This window comes from Mirounga leonina, unplaced genomic scaffold, assembly GCF_011800145.1.
Source record: "Mirounga leonina isolate KUSES-001 unplaced genomic scaffold, KU_Mleo_1.0 Mir_55, whole genome shotgun sequence".
NCBI lineage: Eukaryota > Metazoa > Chordata > Mammalia > Carnivora > Phocidae > Mirounga > Mirounga leonina.
The window spans coordinates 1,264,443-1,281,830 of NW_023270816.1; the positions used below are offsets into that span (position 1 = coordinate 1,264,443).

The 17,388-nt window shown below is 47.5% G+C and overlaps 1 protein-coding gene across 4 annotated transcripts in view; it reads left to right on the top strand.

Annotated features, from left to right (window-relative positions):
* LOC118001952 (AT-rich interactive domain-containing protein 1B-like) overlaps positions 1-17,067 on the top strand; it is a 436,994-nt gene extending 419,927 nt beyond the window's left edge. For 3 of the 4 annotated variants that reach the window (XM_034992143.1, XM_034992146.1, XM_034992144.1), the window contains 5 exons: positions 5,368-5,518; positions 7,985-8,081; positions 9,773-10,556; positions 12,807-12,937; positions 15,052-17,067. In XM_034992143.1, the coding sequence (XP_034848034.1) occupies positions 5,368-5,518; positions 7,985-8,081; positions 9,773-10,556; positions 12,807-12,937; positions 15,052-16,779 (2,891 nt within the window). In that variant the 3' untranslated portion in view covers positions 16,780-17,067. The remainder of the gene's footprint in view (positions 1-5,367; positions 5,519-7,984; positions 8,082-9,772; positions 10,557-12,806; positions 12,938-15,051) is intronic. The other variant, XM_034992145.1, reaches the window with a different exon arrangement.
* The last annotated feature ends 321 nt before the right edge of the window (positions 17,068-17,388 follow it).

The following is a 17,388-nucleotide window of genomic DNA, read 5'->3' on the forward strand; positions in this document are numbered from 1 at the left end:
TAAATAAAATCGTATAAATAAATAAACAAGTGGCAACTGTGGCGAATGTGTTGGAGGGACCCCTGTGAGAGCCCAGGGGAGAAATGACGGGGTGGAGTCAGCTCCCAGCAGCGAAGAGAGAGAAGGGGACGTGCTCGCTGTGGTTGGTGAAAGAACAGGCCGCGCGGCTGGAGTGAACGTGGGGGTCACGGGACGAAGCAAGTGATAGGGACCAAGAGGGTGACGTTACTACCTTGGAGATGCACGACTGGGAAGTAGAGGCTCACTGTTCGAGCCTGCACTGGGGACAGGAGGGAGAGGAAGGAGAGAGGGAAAGCCCAAGGTGACTGAGGTGGTAGGTGGTGGAGCGTGTCTGTCTGAAGCCGGGCAGAGCGTTGGAATTAGGAATCATTTTAGAGAACTAAGCAGAGAAGTGGGATGGAGAACTGTGGGGTGGATGGGATCACCGAGAACGTGGGAGAGTTCTGACCGACGTTAGCAAACACCCAGCGGGGGTGTTTCCCTTTATGCTGCTCAGTCCCTGGCGTTCGCTTGGCACTGAGAACAGAGCATCTAAGCCTCCGCCCTTTGAGCGCCTCCCGAGGCACACAGACTCCAAGTGCTCTTTGGCACTCTTCCAAATGCAGCCGGGCCGTGAAATTGAGGCATGATGTGAATATCATTGAAAAAAATACCGAAAAGTAGTGAATACTATTTTTACGGAAGTACTTCTTCCGGCATCCCTTAAAACAATAGTACTTCTGTTCGATTTAGATATTCAGGGTATGCAAATTTCTTGATATCTTGTCTTAAGTGGAGAGAAACATAAAGCCCAAAGCCGTGTTTTCACAACTATTATGGACCAGTGAAAAATAAAAATGAATAATTTCAAATTTATAAGTATTAGGCATGAATCATTTAATTAACAAATGAGATTATGTTTAATATCTATTTCTTACGTAACATTTCAGATACCTGTTATACCACGTAAGAGAATCTATAATTTTTCCTTTCAAAACATTTCAGAGTTGCTTATTCCGAGTAAATATTCTGCAGAACATGCAATAAATCCCTAAGCTCAGAAATTCACAAGCCTTGTACGTGTTGGAGGTAGCTATTTTTCTTCGTGGTATGAGATAGTAGAAAGAACATTCTGTTACTGCTGATGGTGGTTGTATCACATTTTTAGACTCTGAAAATTTGACAATAACAAGGGAAAAATAACTAGTAGTGTTTGGAATCCGGCCTCAAAAGTTAGGTGAACCATTCCAGTATCCTGCCTATATGCTATATTGGACATAGGGGGTTACATTGCTTTTGTTTCTGTATGCCTGCGGTTTTTCTTACTCTGAAAATAAATGGGGGGGTGATTGTGGATCACCTTGTTAGACACTCACTACCTATATAATGTGTTTGCATCCACCGTGTAAATGATACAGTGGCTCAGAGGGAAGGCCCTTCTCACGTTTCCCCGGGATATTGCAGCTCACCTGCTCCCTCACAATGCTGGTGTATTTAGCACCAAATTAAAGCAGATGAGCAGAAAAGCCACAGAAAACAGGTTTTTGTATAGCCCTGTCCCTGTTATAATAAAGGTTTACCTTCCTCGGTTCACATTATTCTGTGCGTGAACTTGGGGTGCTCTGACTCGTCATGTAACGACCAGCATCGGGGGCAGCCGTGCTTTGTTGCTGCTCCTGGACTCTCGTGTGGTGATGGGGGCCGTGCCAGAGACCGTCTGAGCCTCCGTGGCCGGAGCAACCTCAGCCCCAGCCGCCTGCCTGCCCCACCAGCTCCCTGAACGCGTTACTGACTGACCGGCCCATTACTTGCTTACAAGTGAACAACAAGTGAATATTTACATACTGTATATCTAAACAGTATATTTTAAATATCCATTAGTATCTGTACACATAATCCTATTTTTTTTCTTTTGAGAGGGAGAGGAAAGGGGGGAGGAGTTGGGGGAGGGGGGGAGAGAGGATCCCAAGCAGGCTTCCACGCCCAGCGCAGAGCCCGACTCGGGGCTCAATCCCATGACCCTGAGATTGTGACCTGAGCCGAAACCAAGAGTCAGACGCTCAACCGACTGAGCCACCCAGGGTCCCCCACCTACTTTTTCTTCATCTGAGAGAGAGAGAGAGAGCACAGCACAGGGGAGGGCCAGAGGAAGCAGCAGACTCCCCACTGAGCGGGGAGCCCAACGCGGGACTCAGTCATGACCCGAGCCGAAGGCAGACGCTTAATCGACTGAGCCACCCAGGCGCCCCTGCCTTTTCTTTTTAATGCTCTAGTACTGAACGGGTTGTTTCATAATTTGCTGTTATAAAAAATGATGCAGGGGCGCCTGGGTGGCTCAGTCGTTAAGCGTCTGCTTTTGGCTCAGGTCATGATCCCGGAGTCCTGGGATCGAGTCCCACATCGGGCTCCCTCCTCGGGGGGAAGCCTGCTTCTCCCTCTCCCACTCCCCCTGCTTGTGTTCCCTCTCTCGCTGTGTCTCTCCCTGTCAAATAAATAAATAAAATCTTAAAAAAAAAAAAAAATGATGCCGTGATTATTGACTGATGTAGCTGTTTTTTTCACACCTGTAATTGTGTTTCTATGAAATAGATTCCTAAAGGAATAACTAAATCAAGGGATCTGAACTTTTATTTTAGTTTACTGAGTGTCTTCTACTACATAACGAACTGCCACCCGAAGTGGCTTTCAACACCAGCGTTTGGTTGCATCTCACAGTTCCCTGATGGGCGGGGTGGTTCTTCGTTGCATGTGTTGTGTCAGCTTGGGACATGAGGCGCCTGCTGTCGTCAGGGAGCCTGATTGGGAACTCTGCTGGAGCTGGGATGTCCCTTGAAGGGTTGGTGTCATCCGGAGGCTCTGTTGGGAACTCATCAGGAGCTGTCGCTTGGGGGCCTCCTCCAGGGGCCGTCCCACGGAACTTCCAGGGTGCCTCATGACCTGGTGGGTGGGTTACCAGAAGGAGCACTTCAGGAGGACGCCCCAGTTGCCAGCACATAGAACCCTCTGCGGCATCGCATTTGCCGGTGCCCCGTGGGTCAGTGCTGGTCACATGACCACGCCAGAACGCACTGTGGGCGGGGACCTCATAGGCTGTCAGTACTCTTGGGGGTCATCAGAATATAGCACTCCCGTAACAGGTATCAACAAAAGTTAGGCCAATGTAGTACTCTTCACATGAGCATGTCAGAGTGTGTGGACCCTCACTCCCCCACCAGGAATGACCATTATCGGTCCTTTTAATATTTGCCCATCGGATTAGGGGAGGGGAAAGTCTCATAACTGTTTTAACTTGGATTTCTTTAATTATTAGTGAAGTCACACATCTTTTCATATATTGATTAGCCACTTATTTTTCTTTTTCTCTGAATGTCCATTTTTTTGCCCATTTTTTTAATCTGATGGTCTTTTTTTCCTACTGGCTTTTTAAGAATTTTTTTGTGTATCAAGGAATTAAGCTATTTAATTATCCCCCTTAATGTCTGTCTACCTCTGTTTTTACATTTATAAAATGGAAAGTAACATCAGAACTTAATCTGCCGCCTGTTGACTTGAGCTTAAATAAAATAAAGTATGGGAAAGCTCAGTGCATCCCACCTGCGCTAGACTTCATTATCTGCACTTTTCTTCCAGCCCAGCAAATTCTATCAGCTCACCCAAGTCTAACCAGCTTTTGCTTCGTGTAACATAAAAGTAACCTTCCTAGGATGAAGAAAGGTAGTAGCACTGTATATCAATTAAGATTTGCATTAAAATGTTTAATTTGCCTACAGGGTAGTTTCTGGGCTTGACCCAATTTCCTTCAGGCTCTGAGCTGATGCTAATTTGTATATTTGACCTAATTGCCACTCTAGGCCCTGATAGAAATACTTGTATTTCATCCATTCTTGAGTTATTCTTAATTCCCTAGTGGGTTTCTTTATCCAGATTTTGCAGTGAGTCAGTAGATGGGTATTCATGTTAAGTTTTCTTACTTTTTTCCACTAGAACGGAAGGCAACTAGCTTTATTCAGACAGTTGACCCTTGAACAACATGGGTTTAAACCGCACAGGGCCACTTATACAGATTTTTTTTTTTTTCCAATAAATAGATGTACAGTACTATAAGTGTATTTTCTCTTACGATTTTCTTAACATTTTCTTTAGCTTTACTGTAAGAATACTGTATATGATACATGTACAAAATTTGTAGGGTTTTTTTTAAGATTTTATTTATGTGAGAGGGAGAGGGAGAGCACGAGCAGGGAGAGCGAGAGGGAGAAGCAGGCTCTCTGCTGAGCAGGGAGCCTGATGTGGGACTCGATCCCAGGACCCTGGGACCACAACCTGAGCCGAAGGCAAATGCTTAACTGACAAGCCACCCAGGTGCCCCTTTATTGTGTTATTTGTGTACATTATCAGTAAGGCTTCTGGGCAGCAGTCGCCTATGAGTAGTTAGGTTTTGGGGGAGTCCAAAGTTACACGTGGATTTTCACCTTTGAGGGGGTCAGCACCTCTTAAGCCCTGTGTGAAGGGCCACCTGTATGTGCATTTCATCTCTTCCTCACACCCACTGCAGGAGGCAGCATGACCAACCTTATTTCATAGATAAGGAATGAAACTCAGAAGTTTGGTAAGCACCCCAAGAAAGGGCCTGTGTTTGTTTCCTACATTACTTCATAACAAATTACCGCAACCTCAGCTGCCCAGAACAACATCCGTATAGGATCCCGCGTTCCTGTGGGCGCTCGGCTTGGGGCCCCCCACGGCAGACATCAGGGTGTCGGCCAGGACTCTGCTTATCTGCGGCGCAGGGGCCTCTTCTGAGCTCGTTGAGGTTGTTGGCAGATTTGGGTCCTTGCAGTTGTAGGACTGAGGTCTTGTCTTGAGGACAGTCGTCTGGGGGCCTTCACAGTCCTAGGGGCTGCCCCCCTTCCTAACATCTGGCCCTCTCCACTGCGTGATGGATGCTTCTTCAAGGCCAGCAGGAGAGTGTCTCTGACCGCTAGACACAGATTTAAGGGACTCACTTGGATAATCTCCCTTTTAGTTGACTGCCAGTCAGCTGATTGGTAACTTTAGTTACATCTGTGAAATCCCTTTAGCCATATAATGTATGTAATCATGGGAGCAACACCTCACCATGTTGGTGGGTTCTGCTCATCCGCAACGGAGGGGCTCCTATGAGGCTGTACATGGAATAAGGGATAGGGATCTTGAGGTCCATCTTGACTCCAGACCTACACTCTTCGGCTTGTTTTGTTGTCAGCCACACTAAGAATAAGATAAATGTCTGCCGTATTAAGGATAACAAACGACTGGAAAGGGCTCTTTGGGCCCCTTGGCTTTCGCAAATGCCTCATTTTCTCTCTCTCCTTTAAAATGTTGCAGTGCCTGGAGGTAGTGAGCCCTTTATGACTCAAGGGCAGATGCCCACGAGCAGCATGCAGGACATGTATAACCAGAGTCCCTCTGCAGCGATGTCCAGTCTGGGCATGGGGCAGCGGCAGCAGTTTCCCTACGGAGCCAGCTACGATCGAAGGTGAGCGTTGTCTAAGAGGACCATGAGGTCTACCAGAGCCTCTCCCCGCACACACATCTCCGAGCCTGGTGACTGCTGACACGCACGCCACCTGCTCTCCTGCTGGACTTGGTAAGGGTGGGGTCGGGCGCCTGCCTCCACCGACGACCACAGCAGCAGCAGGAGAAGGACCCCCGAGAGCTGGAGGCCCCGAGCCCCGGTGGCCCTGCCAGCCCCGGGCTGCGCCCCGACACAGCCACTGACCCGCCCCTCCGGCTGCCTTGCGCGGCCCCGCCCAGCCCCCTTCCCGCCTGCAGCTCTTCCTCAGGCACGTGCTCGCAACCGGGGGCCACGCTGGGCTCCCCGCAGCCCCGGGTGACCGGGAGCTCTGGGAAGGTCTTCCCTCCTGGCGCTGGCTCCTCAGGTCTTTCCGCTCTTCCCTGCGAACGTCTTAAACAGAGAGCATACTTTGCTCTTTGAATAACGTCTTTGAGGAAAGCCCCGGCAGTCTTGTTTCCAGATGCTTCTTCTCAGGATGGCATCTGGGCATCGAGTAGCAAGTTGGGTTTCGGTGCTCATGCAGATTATTTTTGCTGAGGCAGAAGGACGGTCCTTGAAATGTCTCTTCGGGGTTAACAGGAAACCGGCTCACGGTAGACTTCTTTCTGTGAAGAAGGCCCCTTACTTACGCCTGCTCCCGACTTAAATACAGACCCTGAAAGCACCTTCCCCTGCTGGTATGTTCTTTGCCTCCTTAATACACAAGTGCTCAGAAGCAAAGTCGTTCACGTAATATCTGTGGTTTTTGAAGAAAATGGAGGCACATTAGAAGGCTCCGGTTCTAACTGTAGCCACAGCCCCAGGCTCGGGGTGGGGATGGCCTCGGCTCCGTTCCTTCAGGATCCCGTGTGGCGATGTTCCTCAGAGACTCCCTCCGTCACTGCTGCTCCCCCAGACCACGTGCTGGCCGTGGACAGGGGCGAATCGTGACAGTCGTGAGGAGGTTTCCGCTGGTGTGACACAAAGGCGAAGAAAGTTTGAAAGTCACTGTTTTATTACCAGAGAAGCTTTCTTTCTGGCATTTTCCATGCACCTGCTTCTTCAGACACAGCCATCACAAGCTTAAAGTGTTTTGGTTCTTTCTAGACTTAAGAATCTAGATTTCTCATTCTGACCCTGGCTGTGGTGTGACGAACGTTTATTAGTGATGTCTGCATGAATCCGTTTCCCATCATGTTTAGTGTACTGGATTAGGGATTTTATTTCGATTTGTTTTTGAGGATCCAGAAGAAGCTTTCTTTTTTTCTTTTTTCTTTTTCCTTTTTTTTGGCTGATGAGATTGGAAGAACACTTCTCCTGGAACATATATTCTTAACGGAGCCCAGGCAAATGTACCATTCTGTTTCTCCTAGAAGACTTTCTAGAACTAGTTTAAGTCATTTTTGGCTCTACCACGTTAGGGTTTACCTTATGCTTCCTGAAAAGTGTTAACTTGTTTCGCTTAAATTTTACCTGCATCAGTTATTATTTCTTTCCTCCTAACGTAAGCTTCCTTCTAGCTGTTAATGCCCTTAGCACACGCTTCCTCTGTATCTGTTTTACCTGTGATGTTCTCAAAATCCATTTGTTTTCTTTCTTAGTCTCATTCCTTGACCAGTTTAGGAATATATTCAGTGCAAGTATCCTCTTTCTTACGGGATTCAATTAGTATACTAACAAAACCAGTTTATCCCTTTAAACTTCAACTCCATTGCTCTTTTACGCATGCTGTTTTTATGGTATTTATAGCTTCTCAATGTAATGGGAGTTGAAAAATAAATATTATACATTCCCATTTTCAGATTTAATAGGAGCACATTTAAATCAGCCCTGTCACTCTTTTAAGTCCCCTCTGTTACTCTTTTCTGTGGCCTTTTAGGGTCATGGGCCTTCAAAAGTTTGAGTAGTTACATTTTTACAATTAGTAGCTAACTCAGTATCATTTGGATTAATTGTGGAGTATTCTTTTAAAAAACTGAACATTTTGTATCCATAGTGAGAAAATAAGTAGAGACATTTTCCACGATTATAGGTCTGTGCTCTGGTACTCCTGGAAGTCCTGCTTTGATTCTTAAATTGTTTTTCTTGTCTCTGGCTCTCGTTAATACCTCCCGTCATGGGGTTGCATGACGCTCGCTGCCCGGGTCCGCGTCGGTGGGTGGGGCGGAGACTCTGCCCAGAGGTACAGGGGTGCCAGCCTATCTGGCCGGGGCTCCTCGCACACCTTCCAGCCAGGAGATTGGCAGCATTCCCAAAATGGGTGTTGCCATCCCTGTGGCTAAAAGTTAAAGTGCTGTTTCTGCTCGGCGTGCCTCTCTTGGAAAGTGTGTGCAGTGAAGGAAAGACAAGACCACTAAGGGGTGCGCGATTTCCAGAAATGAACTGTTGGTTTCTCTCTTGGCCTGACGTCCTTTGACAATGAAGTGTTCTTTGAATGCCTCACTCTAGGCATGAACCTTACGGGCAGCAGTACCCAGGCCAAGGCCCTGCCTCAGGACAGCCGCCATATGGAGGACACCAGCCCGGCCTGTATCCACAGCAGCCGGTGAGTCGGCGAGCGGGCATGCATCTCTGAGCTTTCTGTTTAAAACCCCAACTTGTGTTACTTCTGCAGAGTTTTAGGAAGTATAAGAAAAATGAGTAGCATTTATTGAACAATCAGGATCCGTTTGCTTATGCTAGAAAATATTGTTAGGATTTTGAAGTCAGCAAATTTTTAAAAAGCTCTGAATAGATGGTATCCTGAAACAAAGGTCACATGTTGTAGGAAGTAGAGGACGTTCAGCCTTGTCAAGAAGAATCAGCCCGAGTAAAGAATATTTTAAACACGTGTCTGTTGTGTGTATTGTCCTATCAAATGCCATTTTCGAATAGAAATTTGTCGGTGTTTTAAAGATGTGTAGATAAAAATAATTTAAAATATTAAATACCAAGATGAAATTTAATCGGCTTTTTAAAACTGAGATATTAATGACCAGGTATTTTGCCCACATAGGATGGGTGGGTGCTGGTTGATGCAACCGTAGATCCTGAATTGTGTAGGATAACCTTGCAGTAGCCCCTAGTGCTTCAGAGAATTGCACGTCGTGCTGTGGCTGTTCAGACACAGGAGTTTGCTATTTCTTTCTTTTTTTTTTTTCTTAAAGGTTTTATTTATTTGAGAGAGAGAGTGCACACACGTGCGAGCGGGGCCATGGGGGGTGGGGCAAAGGGAGAAGGAGAAGGAGGAAGCAGACTCCCCTCTGAGTGGGGAGCCCGATGTGGGGCTCAATCCCACAATCGCAAGATCACGACCCGAGCCAAAACCAAAGAGTCAGACGCTCAACCGACTGAGCCACCCAGGCGCCCCAAGAATTTGCTATTTCTAAACAACTTTTCAGGTTTAAGACCTCTGGTAGCATAGAGGGGGTTTTAAACATTTAATTTTCCTGGAGCATGTATGTGCAGTAAATTGTATTATTAAACCAGCTGATCTTAAGCAATTTCCAAGTAAGGTGAAAGAACACTAATTATCACATCAGCATCTTTCTCACATCAGGAGGATCCCACCCTGGTCGAGTGCTGGTCCCCAGGGTGTCCCCAGGAGGGGAGCCTGATACACAGGAACACGGGCCCTGCTGTCAGAGGCTGGGGCCTGTGGGGCTTTCGGGGGAGACTCTGAGCTGCACTGCTGGAAGTCGGGGTGGGGGCCAGAGACCGTAGGGTGTCGGGGCAGCAGGTCCAGTCTGAGGAGCCGGATGCTATGTGGAGACATTCCTGCAAAGGTAGGCCTAAGGAATCCCTTGACTACAGGAGCCTCGCAGGCTGGCCCTCAGGAAGCTCCGTCCGTGCCAGGGCGAGCCCTCTTCCTCCCCGCTGAGGCCGTCTTCATGTAACCCCAGGCCCCCGTCCGGCGGTGCCCGTGTGGGGGTCTCCAGAGCTGTGCCCCTGTATTGCAGCCCTGGGAAATACCAAGGGAGGAGGTACCAGGAAAAAGAGAGAGGAAGCCTTTCTTTCCCCAGAGAAAATGCCAAGCACATGCAGACAGCCTTCGGAAACCCTCTTCGGAGTACGTGACGCGGCTTTGTATAATCCTGAAATAGAGGGCATCAGTTGTTAGTCCTTAGTTGTTACAGGAGCTTCCCATATTCATTTTGAAATGAACCTTTTACCAGGTAATAACTGTTTTGCATAATTTAAGTGTGTGATGATACCTGTAAAAGCACATCAGTATATTTGTCTTGATATGCGTTTCAGAATTACAAACGCCATATGGACGGCATGTACGGGCCTCCAGCCAAACGCCACGAGGGAGACATGTACAGCATACAGTACGGCAACCAGCAGCAAGACGTGTATAACCAGTATGGGGGCTCTTACTCCGGACCGGACAGGAGGCCCGTCCAGGGACAGTACCCGTATCCCTACAACAGGGAGCGGATGCAGGGCCCGGGGCAGGTACAGCCGCATGGGATCCCGCCTCAGATGATGGGCGGCCCGATGCAGTCGTCCTCCAGCGAAGGGCCTCAGCAGAGCATGTGGGCGGCTCGCAACGATATGCCTTACCCCTACCAGAACAGGCAAGGCCCGGGCGGCCCCGCCCAGGCACCTCCTTACCCCGGCATGAACCGCACGGATGATATGATGGTACCTGATCAAAGGATCAATCACGAGAGCCAGTGGCCTTCTCACGTCAGCCAACGTCAGCCTTATATGTCCTCTCCCGCCTCCATGCAGCCCATCACGCGCCCGCCTCAGTCATCCTACCAGACGCCACCATCGCTGCCAAATCACATCTCCAGAGCCCCCAGCCCTGCCTCCTTCCAGCGCTCCCTGGAGAGCCGCATGTCTCCAAGCAAGTCTCCCTTTCTGCCCTCCCTGAAGATGCAGAAGGTCCTGCCCACCGTCCCCACGGCCCAGGTCACGGGGCCGCCCCCCCAGCCGCCCCCCATCAGAAGGGAGATTACCTTTCCTCCTGGCTCCGTCGAGGCCTCACAGCCAGTTTTGAAACAAAGGCGAAAGATTACCTCAAAAGATATCGGTAAGCATTGCGGGCCTTGGCCTGAAATGAATCCCAGTTGTGATCGAGAATTTTAATTTTAGTTTAGATTTAGCTCCTGTTAATCTCCAAGGGATGAAATTCTTAGGACGGCAAACTATCAAGACATGTTTTTGTGCAGGAGCGGCAGCTGAAAGCTGCTGATCTGAGTTAAGAAACAGTGCCAGAGAGGAGCGTGAGTTTACAATGGTATTTTTACACGTGAGTGTTATTTGTGTGAGAGAGTAGAGCTCCAAGTGAGAGACCAGGGGATCCTCAGTGACCATGTTTTATACTACAGTTTGAGCTGAAAGATTGGGCCGCAACCAAGCGCTTGATTTCTGCAGTGGTGAGCCTCACGGCTGAGAGGCTAATGAAATGCTCGGGTGGCCTGAGAAAATTTGAAGGCGAGCCACTCTGTAATTTGGGGAACCCCAGACAGACAGTGAGCTTTCCTGGGAAAAAGTAGAAGCCTGCGTATAGTATGTAGATAAATATATAATATAATATACAGAATTTGATATGATGTGGTGTGTAGGTCGCACTGGTAGATATGGGCCAAGGAACGATTTCAGTTGGATGCCGATGTTGTTTGCTCATTCTGTTTGGGATGTTCTGAATACTAATCCCAGATCTGGAATATCTAGGAGTACACACAGTTTTTGTGCATTATTTTTGAAGTACTTCTAATATAGCAAAGGAAATGACAGACCTTGGTTTTATAAGAAACAGTCTTTTCAAAAACCTTAAAATCACTTGACTTGAAATCATTAAGAGTGACTAGAAAATCAAAGATACTAAAGATTTTTTTCAACCACTGGAATTAAGGACATATCCGGGCAGAGCAGGGGAGAGAAGTAAGGCCTTACAGAGAGGGATGCTGGAGACGAGAAGGAGATGCAGACAGACACTGAGCACCGTTTTATATGCGGAAATATATATGTAAAAATATGCACATGTGTTTGTGTGTTTATGTATGTGTGTGTGCATATGTTTGAATAAATAAATGTATTTAAATTTTTTATGAAATTTCTCTGCGCGTCTTAGATCAGCATTTCTCATCAGCCTGGGGAAATTTATGTTCCCTTATTTGAAAAAGAAAGTTCGCTTTTTCTGTTACCAAAGTATTGTATGCCTCTTAGAAAATACGGAAAGCAGATGAAATTGCAATAGAGGTGGAAACCCACGCCCCCCCACCGCGTGCGATTGCTGCTGGTATCTGGTGCGGGCTGTTTCTCTGCTGAGTTCTTTTTTTTTTTTTTTTTTTAATTTTTTTTTTTTTTATTTATTCATTTGAGACACAGAGATACAGAGAGAGAGAGAAAGCATGAGCAGGGAGAGAGGCAGAGGGAGAGGAAGAAGCAGGCTCCTCGCTGAGCCAGGAGCCCGATGCGGGGCTCGATCCCAGGACCCTGGGATCATGACCTGAGCTGAAGGCAGACGCTTAACCATCTGAGCCACCCAGGCGCCCCCTCTGCTGAGTTCTGATGGCTTGGGCCTGCTCCTGCCTTGTGCTTCTGCCGGTTTCCCGAGACGGAAATCTCAGACGTTCAAGGGGCCTCTTCTCCTAGCCCCATCTTATGGCAAATCTTGCAAATGTTTTATCTAATCCTTGTGTCTTCTTCAGTAACGGGAAGGGGGAAAAGAAAAGTGCAGCCCTTCTGTTTCCCATCCCAGGCTCAGACCAAGCTGTTGAAAAATCTGAACCTTCAAAGTGCTAGTAATTGTCAACAGCATGTTCTGAGGGCAGGAGCTCAGACGGAAGAGGACAGCAAGGGAATATCAAGACTGTCTACCCCAGAATGCGCTGCTTGGGAATTACATTTTGCCTGTATTCTGCCACCCTGAGACATTTGTGAATGGAGTGGGCAAGAGAAGACAAACACCATTTTTTGGTTTGACTCAATTATTAACACTCTGCTGCATCATTACAGAGTCTGTTAGGGGCTAAAGGAAACCAATTGGAGCTGAGAAAGGGCCCTTGGGCTCAGCCACCACCACCTCCAGAAGCACTTTTGGCTCATGTTTAACCAACAAAGCCAAAGGATCTTAAATAACAAAAGTTTCTTAGGAAGCTGTGCCCTCCATTTAGAATCTGGAAATGATCACGTGTAACCAGGCCTCAGGACATTTGTTTGAAATCAGTATTTAACTCAGCACTCGACTTCTTTCTTCCTACTCTTTTGTTATCTTCTGCCCTTTCGTGCACAGAGTTAACATTAACTATACCCTTGTTCTTTCTCCTGGCTTTAGTTACTCCTGAGGCCTGGCGTGTGATGATGTCCCTTAAGTCAGGTCTTCTGGCTGAAAGTACTTGGGCTCTGGACACTATTAACATTCTCCTGTATGATGACAGCACTGTCGCTACCTTCAGTCTCTCCCAGGTAAGCCGGCGCCCATCCCGCCAAGCGCCCAGGTCGCAGAAGAAAGCTCGGCAGTGCACGGTGCGCGAGTGCCGGGGTGAGCTGCACCCCCACCGGGTGTGGCTGCCCTTGTTGTCGTTAGGATGTAGCGCTGTCTGAGGATTTAGTCGGGAATAATGACTCATTTCAGGCTCTAGTATAAATACACATGTACTTCTGTTTCTCACGAGAAAACCGTCCCCTGTGTGTGCGCGTGCGCGCGTGGACTGGATAGTGAAAGTAGGTTGTTGTTTAGAATGAATGTCAGCAGCCGGCGGGAGGTGACCGAAGTGTCGCGTGAGGCTGGGACCGTAGTCAGTGTTGGGTATGCAGGAGCTTGCGATGGGACATACCCTACTTTCCAGGGAGACCGAACCTCTTTCTTTTAATTAGAAAGAAGTGTTATGGAAAATGTACAGTAGAGAGAGTGGTAGAGAGAACAGCTTAATGAACCGCCGTATCCCCATCATTTGGCTGAGATCGTTGTGAACTCATGGCCAGACTTTTTCCTGGTCTGTTTCCTTCATTGCTGCCTCTCTCCACCTTATTTTGAGGCAGTCATTGAAAAGCCTGCTACTTTTAATAAGCTTAAAGCGCTCTGCTTTGTTCAGCAGTAGACTTAAAGTAGCTTCCAGCGTAATTGCTAGAGGAGAGAAGGGGGGCAGAGGGCTAGGGAAAATGCCCAGGAGTCAACTGAGCTGCAGACTTTTACAGAAATAGTTAGAAACAAAAATGAGGAGAGGTAGTTCTCCCTACTGTGTATGAACAGTTCTCTGCTTTGGGTGAAAAAAGCCAAAACATCTAATTACCTTGCTTCTGTTGAAATCGGACCAGAATCTTCCACTTTGCCTTTCTTCTCACATTTAAGTCCTCATTATAGCCCTAAAAGGCAATTCTTCACTTGATAGGAAGTGTATTAATAAGGTTATAAACATCGCATGAAGCCCCTTGTAACAGAAAATACTAAAAAATGTGTCCTGGCTTTGCTAGAATAATTACCTTCCGTCCTTATGTGAGCAGCGTGAACAACTGTTGCTCACACATTTTCATAACCAGAATTGCTTTAGTAACTTGCCCCTTTCCCCTGCCATGGGGAAAAAGTCAACTTTAAGTGGGGGAACAAACACCCAAATCTTCACATGAAAAAGTGTGCCTTCATCCCCTAAAAGGGAGTCCTTTGTGGTCAGTCCTTGAGTGGCCCCTTACTTCTTAGTAATCGTTCCAAACCCACTTTCAGGAAACTGATAGCAGGATACAAAAGTACGATTGATTTCCAAAACACCTGTCATTAAAGAATCCTTCTGTACTTCCTTATCCTTCTTCATTGTCCCTGCATGTTGGAGGTGTGGGCGTCGGGGGAGGGGCTCTGGGCAGTTGCTGATCATGGAGTATCTTGGCTTTCTCGATGCAAATGTTTGCTGAAAGGAAACGAGAAGTGGCTTTTGTCTTTCAGCTGGAGGTGTGATAGCTGAAATGTAAAAGTGCATTCTATAAGGCATTCTAATTCATTTATCAGGGACTAAATTGATTTGTTTTTAATTTTCTGTGTTTATGAGCTACTCCATTGCTGAAATTATCTTTTCCCAAAGATATATGGGGAATGTAAATTAGGGTAACCTATGGCACCTGAGACAAAAATAACCATAAAATCCTAAGAATAATAACCGTAAAAATCCAGGCAAGCAAGTCTCAGATAAATAGTAGAAGGGAACAGACTCACTTTGGCTGAATGAGTCTATAAAATCCACGTTCCCGCTCTTCTCATATGGAGTGCATTGTACCTAAGTCAGAAGAAAAGGCAAAGAACTTGATAATATTCAAAAGAAAAAATGACAGGGAAGTTTTCATATTGATGGAGTAGGAAAGTCAGCAGCAAGTGGGAAACATGGTACATGTTGGTTTAGTTAACAATGTAAAATTCAGGAAGCCGGTTCTAATGGATATGTAGTTTCTCTCTCTGGGCTTAGCCAAAAGGGAATTAAAACCTGTGAAAATCATCCTAAAACTGTATCGATAGCTGTCAGGATTGTTGCCCTTCTCCACCCTGTTTGAGGTTATGACATTGTACCCGTTCTTGTTCTTGTCTCCCTCTCTAGTTGTCTGGATTTCTCGAACTTTTAGTAGAGTACTTTAGAAAATGCCTAATTGACATTTTTGGGATTCTTATGGAATATGAGGTGGGAGACCCCAGCCAAAAAGCACTTGATCACAATGCAGTGAAGAGAGATGACAGCCAGTCGTTGGCTGACGACTCGGGGAAGGAGGAGGAAGATGCTGAGTGTATTGACGAGGAGGACGACGAGGAGGATGAGGACGAGGACGAGGACGATGGGAAGACGGAGATGGAGGAGAAGAGCAGCGCGGCTCTGGCCTCTCCCAACGCCACTGCAGATCCCAAGGAGAAGCCCAGGCAAGCGAGTAAGTTCGACAAGCTGCCAATAAAGATAGTCAAAAAGAACAACCTGTTCGTGGTCGACCGGTCTGACAGGCTGGGTCGTGTTCAAGAGTTCAACAGTGGACTTCTGCACTGGCAGCTTGGTGGGGGGGACACCACCGAGCACATCCAGACTCACTTCGAGAGCAAGATGGAGATCCCTCCTCGGAGGCGTCCACCTCCCCCTGTAAGCTCCACTGGTAGGAAGAAAGAGCAAGAAGGAAAAGGCGAGGCTGACGAGCAGCAAGAGAAAAGCATCATCGCGACCATTGACGACGTCCTGTCTGCGCGGCCAGGGGCGCTGCCGGAAGACGCAAACCCTGGTGCCCAAACCGAAAGCAGTAAGTTTCCCTTTGGGATCCATCAAGCCAAAAGTCACCGGAACATCAAGCTGCTGGAGGACGAGCCAAGGAGCCGAGACGAGACTCCTCTCTGCACCATTGCGCACTGGCAGGATTCTCTGGCTAAGCGCTGTATCTGTGTGTCCAACATTGTCCGAAGCTTGTCTTTTGTGCCTGGTAATGACGCTGAAATGTCCAAACATCCAGGCTTGGTGCTGATCCTGGGGAAGCTGATTCTGCTTCACCACGAGCATCCAGAGAGGAAACGAGCGCCGCAGACCTACGAGAAGGAGGAAGACGAGGACAAAGGGGTGGCCTGCAGCAAGGATGAGTGGTGGTGGGACTGCCTGGAGGTCTTAAGGGATAACACGTTGGTCACGTTGGCCAACATTTCTGGGCAGCTAGACTTGTCTGCTTACACAGAAAGCATCTGCTTGCCAATCTTGGATGGCTTGCTGCACTGGATGGTGTGCCCGTCTGCAGAGGCACAAGACCCCTTCCCCACTGTGGGACCCAACTCCGTCCTGTCGCCTCAGAGACTCGTGCTGGAGACCCTCTGCAAACTCAGCATCCAGGACAATAACGTGGACCTGATCTTGGCCACGCCTCCATTTAGCCGTCAGGAGAAATTCTATGCTACGTTAGTTAGGTACGTGGGGGATCGGAAAAACCCAGTCTGTCGAGAAATGTCCATGGCGCTCTTATCGAACCTTGCCCAAGGGGACGCACTGGCAGCGAGGGCCATAGCTGTGCAGAAAGGGAGCATTGGCAACTTGATAAGCTTCCTAGAGGACGGGGTCACCATGGCCCAGTATCAGCAGAGCCAGCATAACCTCCTGCACATGCAGCCCCCGCCTCTAGAACCCCCGAGCGTGGACATGATGTGCAGGGCGGCCAAGGCTCTGCTGGCCATGGCCAGGGTGGACGAGAACCGCTCGGAGTTCCTCCTGCACGAGGGCCGATTGCTGGATATCTCGATATCAGCCGTCCTGAACTCTCTGGTTGCGTCTGTCATCTGTGATGTACTGTTTCAGATCGGGCAGTTATGACATCCGAGAGAAGGCAGCATGTGTGAGTGAAGACTAGAGGCTCCCGTATCACTGGCTGTTTTCTGTTCTTGTTTATCCAGCGTAGAAAGAAGGAAAAGAAAATCTCTGCTCCTCTGCCCCATTCACTATTTACCAATTGGGAATTAAAGAAATAATTAATTTGAACAGTTATGAAATTAATATTTGCTGTCTGTGTGTATAAGTACATCCTTTTGGGGTTTTTTATTTTGTTTTCGTTTTTTTTAACCAAAGTTGCTGTCCTAGTGCATTCAAAGGTCACTTTTTGTTTCTCACAGATTTTCTTTTTAATGTTCTTTTCTATGTTGTATTGCTTTTTTTTTTTTTTTTTTTGGGGGGGGGAAGCAAATTGACTTTAATAAAAAAAAATGTGGCAAAAGATGCTAAGATGGGAAAATTTCACCACACTGAGGCAAAAAGGTGAAAAATTATCAACTTCCTAGGCATGTTATTCTTCAGATAATGGAAAAAAAAAAAAAAACTGTATCCCATTGCCCAAAGCTCTGTGCAATAGAAACTTCTAGAGATGTAGGAATAGGGGCTCAAGGAGGTGTGTCAGTCAGTAGTCAAACTATGAAATGATACTGGTTT